The sequence below is a fragment of the Acomys minous genome, assembly GCF_964271855.1.
Source record: "Acomys minous genome assembly, chromosome: 13".
NCBI lineage: Eukaryota > Metazoa > Chordata > Mammalia > Rodentia > Muridae > Acomys > Acomys minous.
In genome coordinates, this window is record NC_140495.1 from 17,377,342 (window position 1) to 17,390,976 (window position 13,635).

At 47.7% G+C, this 13,635-nt stretch overlaps 1 protein-coding gene across 2 annotated transcripts in view; it reads left to right on the forward strand.

Moving 5' to 3' along the window:
• COL6A6 (collagen type VI alpha 6 chain) overlaps nt 1–13,635 on the forward strand; it is a 136,783-nt gene that overhangs the window by 43,415 nt on the left and 79,733 nt on the right. For both annotated transcript variants that reach the window (XM_084751672.1, XM_084751671.1), the window contains exons 6-8: nt 479–1,036; nt 3,833–4,408; nt 7,022–7,591. In XM_084751672.1, coding sequence (XP_084607798.1) covers nt 479–1,036; nt 3,833–4,408; nt 7,022–7,591 — 1,704 coding nt within the window. The remainder of the gene's footprint in view (nt 1–478; nt 1,037–3,832; nt 4,409–7,021; nt 7,592–13,635) is intronic.

The following is a 13,635-nucleotide window of genomic DNA, read 5'->3' on the forward strand; positions in this document are numbered from 1 at the left end:
TGTATGGTTAGGTGTCATGTTTATAGTACAATCAAATGTGTTCTTGGGAGGGGCATGGCCATCTAATTGGCATTTTATTTTATAAATGAGCTTGTATGAATTTCTCTGGAGCGCTACGTGAGTAGTTTTTACTCTCTCTCAGGGTATTGGTAGAGACCTGTAGAGGCATTTCTGGTGTTCTGAGTAGGGAGCTTTCTTAGCATTGCTGAGTGGAGGAGTCCAGCGCATTTGCTAATCACCTACTACAATAAAAATGGCCTGGCCCCAGATGGTGCAGAGGTGGAATACTAGCACAAATTACCAAGGAACAGAATAGCCTTAGCTGTTATTGCTTGCAATGCTTTATTTGCCTAAGCATCTTTATGACACACACACCGAGCTTGAACACAGAATTACTTGCGATTTGGGTTTTCCTGTGAACTCTTAATTTTTTTTATCTGCAGTGATGTGACTAAACACCCCAGTCTCTTTCCTGCAGCCTGCCGAGACATGAAGGCGGACATCATGTTTCTGGTGGACAGTTCCGGCAGCATCGGGCCGGAAAACTTCAGCAAGATGAAGATGTTTATGAAGAACCTGGTGAGCAAATCTCAGATCGGGGCAGACCGGGTGCAGATTGGCGTGGTCCAGTTCAGCCACGAAAACAAGGAGGAGTTTCAGCTCAACACGTACATGTCTCAAAGTGACATCTCCAACGCCATCGACCAAATGGTGCACATTGGGGAAACAACCTTGACAGGCAGCGCCCTGACCTTTGTGTCTCAGTATTTCAGTCCCGACAAGGGGGCTCGGCCCAACGTCAGGAAGTTCCTCATTCTCATCACAGACGGGGAGGCGCAGGACGTAGTAAGGGACCCGGCAGTAGCCCTGCGCAACGAAGGGGTGATTATCTACTCCGTGGGGGTCTTTGGCTCCAATGTCACCCAGCTGGAGGAGATCAGTGGGAAACCAGAGATGGTTTTCTATGTTGAGAACTTTGACATTCTTCAGCATATCGAAGATGATCTCGTTCTGGGAATATGCAGTCCCCGTGAAGGTAAGCACAAGCACGGGGCCAGTCCCAGCAGGGGCAACCAGATACTTAATGTTGCTTGAGTTAAATAGACTTGCATTCAAACGCCTGCCGCTTCTCACTTGGAAGGCTTGCTTTAGTGCCTTTGGCCTTTTGAGTGTTAAGAGCTGGGTATGGTGGCTCCTGCCTGTTATCCCAGTACGCAAGGTGAAGCAGGAAAACGGCCAGCCTGGATTACAGAAATGAGTTCCAGGCTAGTCTAAGATACAGGGTAAGATCTTGGCTCAGAGCCTCCCCCAACCCCCTCACGTATAAAATAAATAGATCTACAGAAAGTCCTACTATGATTAATTACTCCTTTTTTTAAAAAGTGATGCCAGCTAGGCAAGGTGGCACATGTCTTTAATCCCAGCCCTCAGGGAGGCAGAGGCACTGTGAGTTCGAGGCCAACCTGGTCTATAAAGGGAGTCCAGGACAGGCAAGGCTACGCAGAGAGACCAAGTCTTGGGAGGGTGGGGAATAATTGGACATTACCAGGTCTTATGCAGGTTCCCTGGAGGGAGGGGGTTTGTCAAGAGCTCTAGTGGAAGTGACCCATTGAGGAACTGCTTCCAGGAAGAGAAGAAGGAGAGCAAAACCAGAGCAGAGGTGGGAGCTATCCAAGGCAGTCATTTGAGCTGTGAGTCTACCCATGGGCAATGCTGGGTCATGAGTCCCGCCCCAGGTGGCCCTGCTCTTCCCTGAGGGGCCCAGCCTTATATGTCTTGTGCCATCAGCCCATAGGTGGGCTGTTGAGACAGTTGCAGAGGAACAGATCCTCCCGAACAGAAGACATCTTTTTTTGTTTATTATGTATACAGTGTGCATCAGGTCACATTATTGATGGTTGTGAGCTACCACGTGGTTGCTGGGAGTTGAACTCAGGACCTTTGGAAGAGCACTTAGTGCTCTTAACCTTTGAGCCATCTCTCCAGTGACCCCCCCCCCCCCATCCAGAAGACTCATCTCTGGCTCAGCATCTATTTGATCAAATGAAATGCTTGTCAACACTGTCTACTAAATTGTACAAAGCATGACTGTAGTAAGAGAGCTTGAGCAGGGGCTGGAGAGATGGCTCAGAGGTTAAGAGCACTGACTGCTCATCCAGAGGTCCTGAGTTCAATTCCCAGCAACCACATGGTGGCTCACAACCATCTATAATGTGATCTAATGCCCTCTTCTGTCATGCAGGCAAGCACTGTATATATAATAAATAAATAAATCTAGAAAAAATATTTTTTTTTAAAAAAAGAGAGCTTGAACAATTCATACTTTTGGAGCACTAAACGTCACACTCCGCACTCTTCCTATGACACCACAGCATAATGGAGGTGTGCACACCAAAGCTCCAGGCTTAAGCTCGGCGGCAATGCATTCTCAAGGCCATGGACTGAACCCCAGCATCTCACCCCTCCCCCCAAAACCAAATCCATCCGAGCCCAGCAAATATAAGCATCTAAACTGTTCCTGTGTGACCCCAGGACTTAATGATAGAAACATTCTGAAAATATGTATTTTTAGACCTTTAAGGGAGAAGAGATACTGTCTCGTAGGGTTTGGTGGTTGTCCTCTGTGTTTGGTTGAAGGAGGACTACATCTGGTTTCTGTTTCCTGGCAATGCCATCCATAATAAGTATAAGCTCTTCGAAGGGCTCCAACGCTGAGCAAACTCCCTCCCTGTCGCCACCCCCACAACCCCCGCAAGTCCCTGAGTGATCCAAGCAAACTCCACAGCCAGCTGACAGCTGGAGGGGGCCTAGTTCTTCCTCAGTGGAGTCAGCCTGTTTTCTTGGGAATTTGAGTCTTGGCTCTGTAGGCATGGCCTCCGGTCAGCGCTGAGTACATTGGCTCTTGTATTTCCAACAGTCCACCACATGGCTGGCAAGTGGCTCACAAAGGGAAGGACATGTGAACGCCAGCGGAGGCGGTTGGGGAGCACTTTCTCACAGTTCTGCTTCTCCAGAACGGATGAGCTGACAAATCTTTGGATTGAATTTATCTAAAGACCCAGGGAGAGTGTATTAACAACATAAAGACCCAATGGCCATCTCAGGACCCCACTTCCCCAGAATGATGAGCTCACTTTTAGAACTCACAGTGGGACGTGCTCCTTTAGATGAGTTGGCAATTAGGTCTTTCCTGCTCTGCTGTGCCCAAAATGCTGGCCTCAGGCTTGACGAGTTCAGGGTGTCATGTTAGGACAGCTTACTTGAGCTACGTGAGAACTGGCCGACTTTTAGGCTTCTGATGAGCCCTAATAACAGAAATACGCACTTCAAGAAAGTCAACATGGCAGACACGGAGGCTCAGAAATCAGCCAACATAGAACCGAGCCGCGATAAAAACGTAGTGTTATCGAATGCCTTTTACTGTTGCTGTTTTGTCATTTCCCCCATGGGATCCTCATAAGACCTCACGATCCCTATAAATTGAAAATAAACTTGAATGAGTAAAAGCACACAGGGAAGGGACCAGTTATACGGGGAAATTTTATACGGTTATGATCTTTCTCTTTTAGCCTACAGGTTGAGATTGTGGTCCCCATGACCCATGATGGCCATCGCATCTCTTACCTCTGTGGTGGGTTACACGCCACACTCGCCCTGCTCCAAAAGCTCACCCAGAACATTGCTGAGCACAAGAGCGCACCTTATCTCTGTCATGCAGAGTGTTGAAAATCTGACGCATAGCTTGTTCCTACAGAGAGAAAAGACCAGCCATGTGAACGCAAGGCCGGGGAACCCCCCGCACTGAATCTCAGCTCTTCTCCTTTCTTTTCAGAATGCAAGCGGATTGAAGTTTTGGATGTTGTATTTGTCATCGACAGCTCCGGCAGCATTGACTACCAAGAATATAACATCATGAAGGACTTTATGATTGGCCTGGTGAAGAAAGCTGACGTGGGCAAGAATCGGGTCCGGTTCGGAGCTCTCAAGTATGCCGATGACCCGGAAGTGCTGTTTTATCTGGATGAACTAGGCACAAAGTTGGAGGTGATCTCGGTCCTCCAGAATGACCAGCCCATGGGTGGTAACACTTACACTGCCGAGGCCCTGGCCTTCTCCGATCACATGTTCACTGAAGCCCGGGGCAGCCGTCTGCAGAAGGGGGTCCCCCAAGTCCTCATTGTGATCACGGATGGGGAATCTCATGATGCGGAGAAGCTCAACGCCACCGCCAAGGCCCTGAGGGACAAAGGCATCCTCGTCCTGGCTGTGGGGATTGCTGGTGCCAATAGCTGGGAGCTCTTAGCCATGGCAGGGTCGAGTGACAAGTATTACTTTGTAGAGACGTTTGGAGGCCTGAAGGGGATATTTTCTGATGTGTCAGCCAGTGTCTGTAACTCTTCAAAAGTCGGTAAGGCCTGTCAATTAAGTTTTTTCTAATTAGTGGAAAAAGGGGAGGGGGCAAATGAGTGAGATACCAACCAGTCACATTTGGGAACGAATTGTCCTGAGAGGAGAGAAGGAACCAGAATTAGGAAGTGGCTTACCCACTTCATAAAATCTCAGAGTTGGACAGGCTTTCAAGGGTATTTCATTTAACTCTTTCCCCAAGAGAAAAACTCTTGAAAACACAGGTCCTCACCCCCACCTGGGCTCTTTTAGCACTGAGAGTTCTGCTGCTTTTCCAAAGACTTTATTAGAACACAGGTTTCCTTCGGGGTCTTCCTACCCAGAGTCAAACTCTGCCTCCTCCTAAGGGCTATCACCAGTTGCCTGAAGTCTTTCCCTCCTCCAGGCCAAAGGAGTTCACTGGAAATGCAGGCTTAGGTTTTACAGACTCCAGTCCAGCCCCTGAGGGGCTCTATGACACAGGGCAGGTGGCTTTATCTATTTGGGCAGCCAGAGATAGTGTGACTGTGTGTGTGTGTGTGTGTGTGTGTGTGTGTGTGTGTGTGTGTGTGTGTGTTCATGAAGCTGCCACTTTTGTTTTGCTAGGTGTGGCTCTACACACTTAATAGCCTTAGCACTTGGAGGCCGTCCTAGGCTACACCCTGAGTTCCAGGCCAGTCCTGCTATGTAGAATGTCACTGCTCACCTTCCTCACCCCCCAAAAAGAGGAAAAGACAGTCCTCACCCTTTTTTAAAAGGTGTTTCTCAAGAAGAGACAGAGTTTTGTTTTCCAAACAATAGGACTGTTAGGTGAAAAACATATAAGCAAATTTGTGCTCTAAAAAAAAAAAAAGAATAAATAAATAAATAATGTATTTTTTTTATCAGCGGAATCACCATTGGTTTACAATTCCAACATATGGGTGCAGTTCTTTTTCAAAATTATTTCACCTTTTCAGTTTTGTTTGTTGTTTGCTGTGAGCTTTGCCTCCTTAAAATGTAGCCACGAGCATTTTCTCTGGCAAGCCAACAATCTTTCTGTTTGTTATTAGGAAGAAGGACAGATCTTTCCTTCCTTGTTGACAGATGCCTAAAATTTGATCTGTCCTTCTGTCACTCTCTGTGAAAGCTGACAACTGCACTTTGCACTGAGATGTCCCCATTAAGCAAGAAAGGCTGTCAGGTAGAGTGTGAAACAGAGACCTTCAGTGAGCTCATCACTTCCGAAGGACTTTGTGTGCTATTTCTGCTTTTCTCTCTCTTATCCAGACTGCAGGCAATCTGCTACCTCTTACCATTTCTGAGACTACTCTGAGGATTAGGATGTGGCTGAGGGTTGCTTAGAGAGTTCAAATCCCAGCCCCATGTAAACAGCCAGCTGTGTCTGTACACTTAGCTCCATGGGGGAGCTGAGACAGAGGGTCACTGGGGCTCACTGGCACCAGCCTAGCTCCAATTTCAGTGAGATCCTGTCTTTTGTTGTTGGGGTTTTTTTGTTTTGTTTTTATTTTTTGAGACAGGGTTTCTCTGCATAGCCCTGGCTGTCCTGGACTCGCTTTGTAGACTAGGCTGACCTCGAACTCAAGAGATCCTCTTGCCTCTTCCTCCCTAAGTGCTGGGATTAAAGGCATGGGCTGCCACACCTGGCTGAGAGTCTGTCTTAAGGGACAAAGGTGAAGAGAATAAGTCAGAATGCCTGATGTCCTCCCCTGGCCTTCATGAATGGGTGTTCATACCCACACACCTATGTACTAATGTGCATATACCCTTCACACACACACACACACACACACACACACACACACACACACACAGGCACATGTGAGCACACATGTGTGTGCGTAATTTCAAATGTTAAATTGAGTCAGTGTTGGGAACCCTGGGAGTTCAAGGAAGTAACAGGGCTTAGCAGAGACCTAAAAGATATAGATGAGGTTGTGTTAGGCATAACTTACCCATTGGCAGCCTTGTTCTGTTTGTTTAGATTTGTTACAATAATGCAATAGAGTAATCTCTGACTATATTGCATTATGGGCTCCAAAACATTCTTTTTTATGCTGATATTTTTGCCTATGTATATCAGAGAAAGGAAGCTGATAGAACAGGAAGGTCGGATGGGGAGCCGAAAGCACACTTTTCACAATTTGCCCTAATAAGCCAGAAAAAAAAATTTTATTGGACCAACTGGGCAGGAGAGGCCAAGGAAATAATACAGACCATCTGCTTCTATTTGAATCTCTGTGGATGCGTGTCAATGCTGTTTGCTGTGCTACTGCTGTCCCCGGCCTTCTAGAAAGATTAGGACCCGATTGTACATGATGAGAGATGGGAGAAGCTCCTATGTAGCCCTGTTGTCAGTTTTCTGGCACGTCAGAACAGAAAATGGCGCACGACCAAACGGACAGAGACGAGAGAAACACAGAAGGGACGGTTCGCAGTGCGTGACTCCCGCTGCCTCTGAGGGGATCGTTTGTATTTATTTATTCTCCAATTAATGTGACCACAGAGCAGCATGAGATAAGCAGCCACTTTCAAAATGCTTTTTCTGTAGAGCCGCAGATGTCTAATTCACTCCTGGCAGGTTAAAGAAAGAGCGGCCGTCTGGTCTTACCCTCATTTCCTTTCCTCTCTGTAGATTGCGAAATTGAGAAGGTTGACCTTGTTTTCCTCATGGACGGCTCAAACAGCATCCATCCCAACGACTTCCAGAAGATGAAGGAGTTTCTGGCATCAGTCGTTCGAGACTTCGATGTCAGCCTCGACAGAGTGCGCGTTGGAGTGGCGCAGTTCAGTGACAGCTACAGGTCGGAGTTCCTGCTGGGGACCTTCACGGGGGAGAAGGAGGTATCCACACAGATTGAGAGCATCCAGCAGATCTTTGGATACACGCACATCGGAGAGGCGCTTAGGAAGGTGAGGTATTACTTCCAGCCAGACACAGGCAGCCGGATCAACGCGGGCACCCCCCAGGTGCTGCTGGTCCTCACAGACGGCCGATCCCAAGACGAGGTAGCTCAGGCCGCCGAGGAGCTGAGACACAAAGGGGTGGACATCTACTCGGTGGGCATCGGGGACGTGGACGACCAGCAGCTGGTCCAGATCACGGGGACGGCGGAGAAAAAATTGACGGTCCATAACTTCGACGAGCTGAAAAAGGTGAAGAAAAGGATCGTGCGCAACATCTGTACCTCAGGCGGCGAGAGCAGTAAGTATTGAGATCTCCATTTTGACTTCCCTCACCGCCTCCACTGGCATTTTCCTCCCACTGTTTCCCTCCCCCGGGGCTGCTGGGAGAATTTGGGTTTGTGCCTCTGGATTTCAATTTGAACTTTTTCACGGATATGAAAGCATATATGTATTTTGTGAACCATGGGATGAGCCGCAGTGTGCTAGAGACCCTGTGTCTTCTATTTGCTCCGTCTCCCAGGGGGAGCATGGCTCTTCTGTGAATAGAGATGCCTGACTTCACAAATGTGAGAGAGAGAGGCCTTTGTTCACAACCCAGCTGCTCTCTGAGGTTGGAGAATGTGTCACAGAGAAAATGAGCTGCCTGGTGGATTCCGGTTGCCTGGCAATAGGCCTACGGTGCAAGGGATGGTTCCATATAGGTGGGGAGGGGCCATCTCTAGGTCTGTCCCTTAACTATTAGCCTCTGTGGTAACATTTCATAGTTATCTGCTTAGTAATGGCCAGATGTGGGGCCTGGAGAGCCCAGTCAGTCAGCAAAGTGCTTGCTGTGCAATCAGGAGGACTGGAGTTTGATCCCCAGACCCGTGTGAAACAGCCAGATGTGGGGATGCATGCCTGTAATCCCAGGCCTGGTGACACTGATAAGAGCCTGCTGAGAAGCCCGCCTAGCCTAGTAAATTAGCTCCAGGCCACTCTGTCTCAAAACATAAGGTCTATGGTACACAAGGTTGACCTCTGGTCTCCAGGGACATGCGCGCGCGCGCGCACACACACACACACACACACACACACACACACACACACACACACGAGAGAGAGAGAAAGAGAGTTCATTTTGACATTTTCCTGAGAGGTGAAGTGTCTTGAAAGAACAGCTTTTGTTTTTCTTACAAAGGCCACCCTAAGGGTTAGTGATTTTTCTACCCAAGTTCCCATGGTAAACATTTACCGCAGACTCCCACAAGGAAAGGAAAGCCACGGTATCATTTATAGGCAGCTGAGACTGAAAACCTGACTACAGATCCTGCTCCGCGCCATCTGTCCTTGGACCAGTTGCTTCTCCGGAGTTGAATGGTTGCCTTTGTGGAGTGTGATTGAGCACCACCTGGGTCAGAGCACCTTTGTGAGGATTTCCCTGAGAAAATGAACATTCAGACCTGACTCAAAGTAAGCCTGCCACCTACCATGGAATTACCAAGTCCCTCTGCATCAGTCGAGTTCTCTAGCGGACCAGAACTGATAGAACGAATCTCTCTTTTTATGTAGAAAGAGGATTTATTCGAGTGGCTTGCAGGCTGTGGTCCAGCTAGTCCAACAATGGCTGTCTACTGGCAAAGTCCAAGAGTCTAGCAGTTGTTCAACCCACAAGGGTGGATGTCTCGGCAGGTCTTCAGAATATGCAGGAATCCCAAAGAAGTGGGTTCTGATGCCAGTGAAGGAACGGGCTTGCTAGCAAGAGCCACCAGGCAGACAGAGAGACAAACAGATGGACTGACATACAGACAGACAGCTTCCTTCTTTCATGTCCTGTATATAGGCTGTCACCAGAAGGTGTGGCCCAGATTAAAGGTGGCTTGTCCCACCTCAAAAGACCGAGATTAAAAGTGGGTCTTTTTACTTCAAAATGATTTAATTAAGGAATAACACCTCACAGGTGTGCCCAGAATCTTGGGTTTTAGCTAATTCCAGATGTGGTCAAATTGACAGGCAGTTTTTGCCCACCACCCACCCGTTACAGGCATCCCATCCATAAGAGCTGGCTCTTCCCTTTAGCCCACATCATTGGAAGGAATGAGCCTCCTGTTAGTGATTGACAGCCTACACCGCTGTAAGTACAGAAACCGTGAGCTCCCTGCAAGGTTACTCTACTTTTTCCAGCCTGCCACGGGCTGCTTCACTTGCCACAAGAGACAAGGCCATGTGTGGCTCTCATTTCCCTCGTTGTTGCCGTTCCTCACGTTCACACTACCCTTTCTCCTAGGCCTTGTCATCATCCTCGTCCCTGCCCCACCCCCCCACACCCCCATACCCCCTTTACCTCCCACCCCCCACACCCCCGTCTTGCTGACCCTGGTCTCTGGCCATTCCAGAATGGGCTGGGGAAAAGAGGAACAGAGCGTTTCATTCGGTGGCACTGGTCAGACACGGCCTTCTGACAGTAGCCCACACCTAAAGCTGGGTCCTGGGGTGAGAGCACCGTTTAAGTTCTTCCACCCTATTTCCCATAGCCTGCATCCCTACCAAAGCCGATTTTAGGGGGAGTGTCTCAACTTGAGCCTCCACATCTGCACATCGGCTTCAGGTTCCCGAGCTCTCCCTGCCCAACTCCCTTGAGTGGAAAATCATAGGACCCCAAACATAGTTCCTTTTGCTGCTTATTCATACCAGTTCTGTGGGCCACAGTGGCAAGTCACCTGTCCCCATAAACACCAGAATTCACGGCCCTGAAAACTGCTGTTCTCCTTTTGCAGGAACCCACTTGTAACCCTGGGTCTCACTCCTCCAATTTCCAGGCTTAAGTTAACTCAAAGATTCCAAGATACTTTTTCAAGCCCCTTCCTTTTTTAAAAAATATATTTTATTAATTTATTCATATTACATCTCAATTGTTATCCCATCCCTTGTATCTTCCTATTCCTCCCTCCCTCACGTTTTCCCCTTACTCCCCTCCCCTATGACTGTAGAAGCTGTGGTGCATTTACACTATGGAATATTACTCAGCTATTAAAAACAAGGAATTCCCAAAATTTGTGGACAAATGGATTGAACTAGAAATGATCATAATGAGTGAGTTAACCCAGAAGCAGAGAGACTCAAATGGTATATACTCACTTATATCTGGACACTAGCCCAAGGGGCATGTCCCATGAAAGTCTTCACTTACCAGGAAAGTGGGACAGAGGGGAGGACATCCTATTGGGACTCTAAGTGAGAGAAGCATGCGAGAATGGGGAAATAGAAGGATCCAGTGGATCCTAGAAACCTACAAGAAGAACATTATGACTGGTGGATCTGTGCTCAGGGGTCCTGCTCAAACTATGGCACCAGCCAAGGACAATACGTGCAGTAAACTTCGAACCCCTTCCTCTTGAACAAAAGGAGAAATTGCTTCTCCTGCATGTGAGAAGGCTCAGAGTACACCAACAGCCATCTCCAAGAGTACTATCCCAGTCTCCCATCTTTTGTAAGAACCCAGCAGGAGGGTCAAAGGTTGAACATCATGACGTCACTTGGGGGCCACTGCCTTTTCTGCATCTTGCTTTAGACGCTGCTCTGACTTTGGAATGTGTCTGATTGTCCCAGCCAACGCTTCCTCATTAATTTTCTGTTTCACAAGAGGTACTCATTTTTAAATTATTAGGTCAAAAATTATCTTAGAGCAGTTTGGCTTCTACTTGAGTGCTTGAGACAGTTTTAAAAATGGGAATGTAGTGGGTTATTTTTAAGGGAGGCAGTTGTTATGCCAACAAGATGGCTCAGCCGGGAGAGGCAGTCACCCCTACACCTGACAACTGAGCTCTGTCCTGAAACCCACGTGGTGTAGGAAGGAAAGGGCTGCTGCTAGTTCTCCTCTGCCCTCACCCCATCCAGTGCCCCATAAATAAGTATTTTTTAAACTTTATTTAAATTATGGAAACAATCATGAATTTGAGAAGATAAAGTCCTTTTTTATTAAGATAAACTCAAAAGTCATTAGTGCAGCAAACAAAAATGTAAGGCTTTCGTAGCCAAGCTGCAAGCTTCGGGCTGATGAGGCTGGAATGCACACTGATAAAGCTTCAAAGGCATGCACAAGTATATTATGGGATGCTCCTTCTGAAATGAAAAAAAAAAATCTCTAACCACAGAGGTCAGAAAGCAGTTTGGTGTGTTTCTGCACTAACCAGGCTTAGATCTGGGCATTTGCTTGGCTTGTTTGTTGGTGTTTCCTTTTGGTTTTGGATGCAGGGGAGCAACGTCATGGGTACCAGGCAAGTGCCACTGAGCTATAGCCCAGCTGCATCTGATCTACTTCTTAATAAAACACACAGAATGTTGGAGACACAGTTGCCATTCAAGTCTTAGTTTTCCCATTCATAAAGCCTGCTTGCCCTTAAAAGTTAGGCTGGAGAGATGGCTCAGAGGTTAAGAGCACCATCTGTTCTTCCAAAGGTCTCGAGTTCAATTCCCAGCAACCACATCGTGGCTCATGACCATCTGTAATGAGACCTGTTGCCTTCTTGTGGTGGGCAGGCACATATGCAGGCAGAATACTGTATAAATAATAAATCTTTTTTAAAAAATAGTTTCCCTCACTGTGCACAATTACTCAAAATTAGAAAGTGAGCAGCTGCGTGGAAATGCTCGGTACAAATGTCTTTCCTCTTTCACCCAACGATGGCCAACCAGGCCACTTTTCCCGATGAGGTATTTTCTTCAGGGCCACAGCTACCTAATCTTATTAATGTACTTCAGCCTGTCAACAGTATGTCTTGATTTTTTTTTCTGCATGTACTTATTTCTTTATTGTGCGTATTTGGGGGAAACACATGTCACAGCATACATGTAGAGATCAGAGGACAACTTGCTAGAGTCCGTTCTCTCCTTCCACTATGCAGGTTTTGGGAATTGCACTTGGACTATCAGGCTTGGCAGAGGTCGCACTGAGCTAGCATCTCACTGCCCCTCAACCATATTTCATTCTCTCTCTCTCTCTTTTTAAAATCTATCCGTTTTGAATACAATACATCCTGACTGTATCCTCCTTTTTTTCCCCTCTGCCCAGTCTCTCCTCCACCTACCTGCTCCCCCAGATCCACTGCCCCCCTGTTAGCCTTCAAAAAAGAGCAGACCTCCCAGAGATACCAACAGAAGACAGCGTAACAAGATGCAATGAGACTAGGCTCATCAATGCTGGACAAGGCAAGCCAGTAGAAGGGGGAAAAGGCCCCACAAACATGCAAGAGAGTCAGACACCCCCACTCCTGCTGTTAGGAGTCCCCCAGAACCTCCAAGCTAAACAACCACAGCATGTGTGCAGAGGGCCTGGCTCAGACCGCATGCAGGCTTGGTGGTTGCCGCTTCTGTCTCTGTGAGCCCTATGAGGCCTGCTCGGTAGACTGTGGGCTGTGTCCTGCTGCTGTCCTTGACCCCTCTGGCTCCCAGGACTCAACAGGGTTTCCTAATACTAGGACTATGCAACCACCAACTCTAAAGAAAGCCCTTTACAAATGGAAGGATCAGATTAGTTAGACTCAGCTGTTGGGCCTGGCAGGGCAGGCAGAAGTGTGACTGTCTCATCCTATCTGTTGTTCTGCATTTTTATTCTGAGACATACAATCTCTTGATTTTTGTGGTTAAGAAAATCTGGGATGGCCATGGTGGCTCACTCCTTTAATCTTAGCACTTGGGAGGTAGAGGCAGGCAGATCTCTGTGAGTCTGAGGCCAAACCTGGTCTACAAAGAGAGTTCCAGACAGCCAGGGCTGCACAGAGAAACCCTGTCTTGAAAAACAAGAAACAGAAAACAGAAAACAGAAAACAAAAACAAAAACAAAAAAGAAAGAAGAAAAAGAAAAAAGGAAAAAAAATTCCAAGAAGGTAAGAGATTTTCCCAACATACACACACACACACACACACACACACACACACACACACACACACACACACACACACACCTGAAGCTCCTGTCTTCCCACCCTGAGCTCTGCCCTAACTTCCTCACAGCTCTTAGAAAACTTAAGCACAAGGCTCAAAGCAGCGTGCTTCCCTCCCTTTTCCATCCCACCCTCACCCCTTTTCCTCTGTGGTGGCTGCTTCCTTAATTTCCTTCCCTGTTCTCAGCCCTGTCCTTCTTCTTTGAAAAATCAACCTTCTCCTTCTCCTTAGCTCACTTCTCAAATGACCCCAGCCTCCAGGGACTTTGAATGTCTGCTGACAGATTCCCTGTGGAGCAGGGAAGACTCCAGGCCCCCAGACTTCCCCGGGGAAATCTCTCCATAGAGCTTTCAGGGCCAACGCATGAGAGCTCACTCCCTAGCTCCACGCTGTCTGCAGCCACGCGGCTGCTTGGCCTGGACT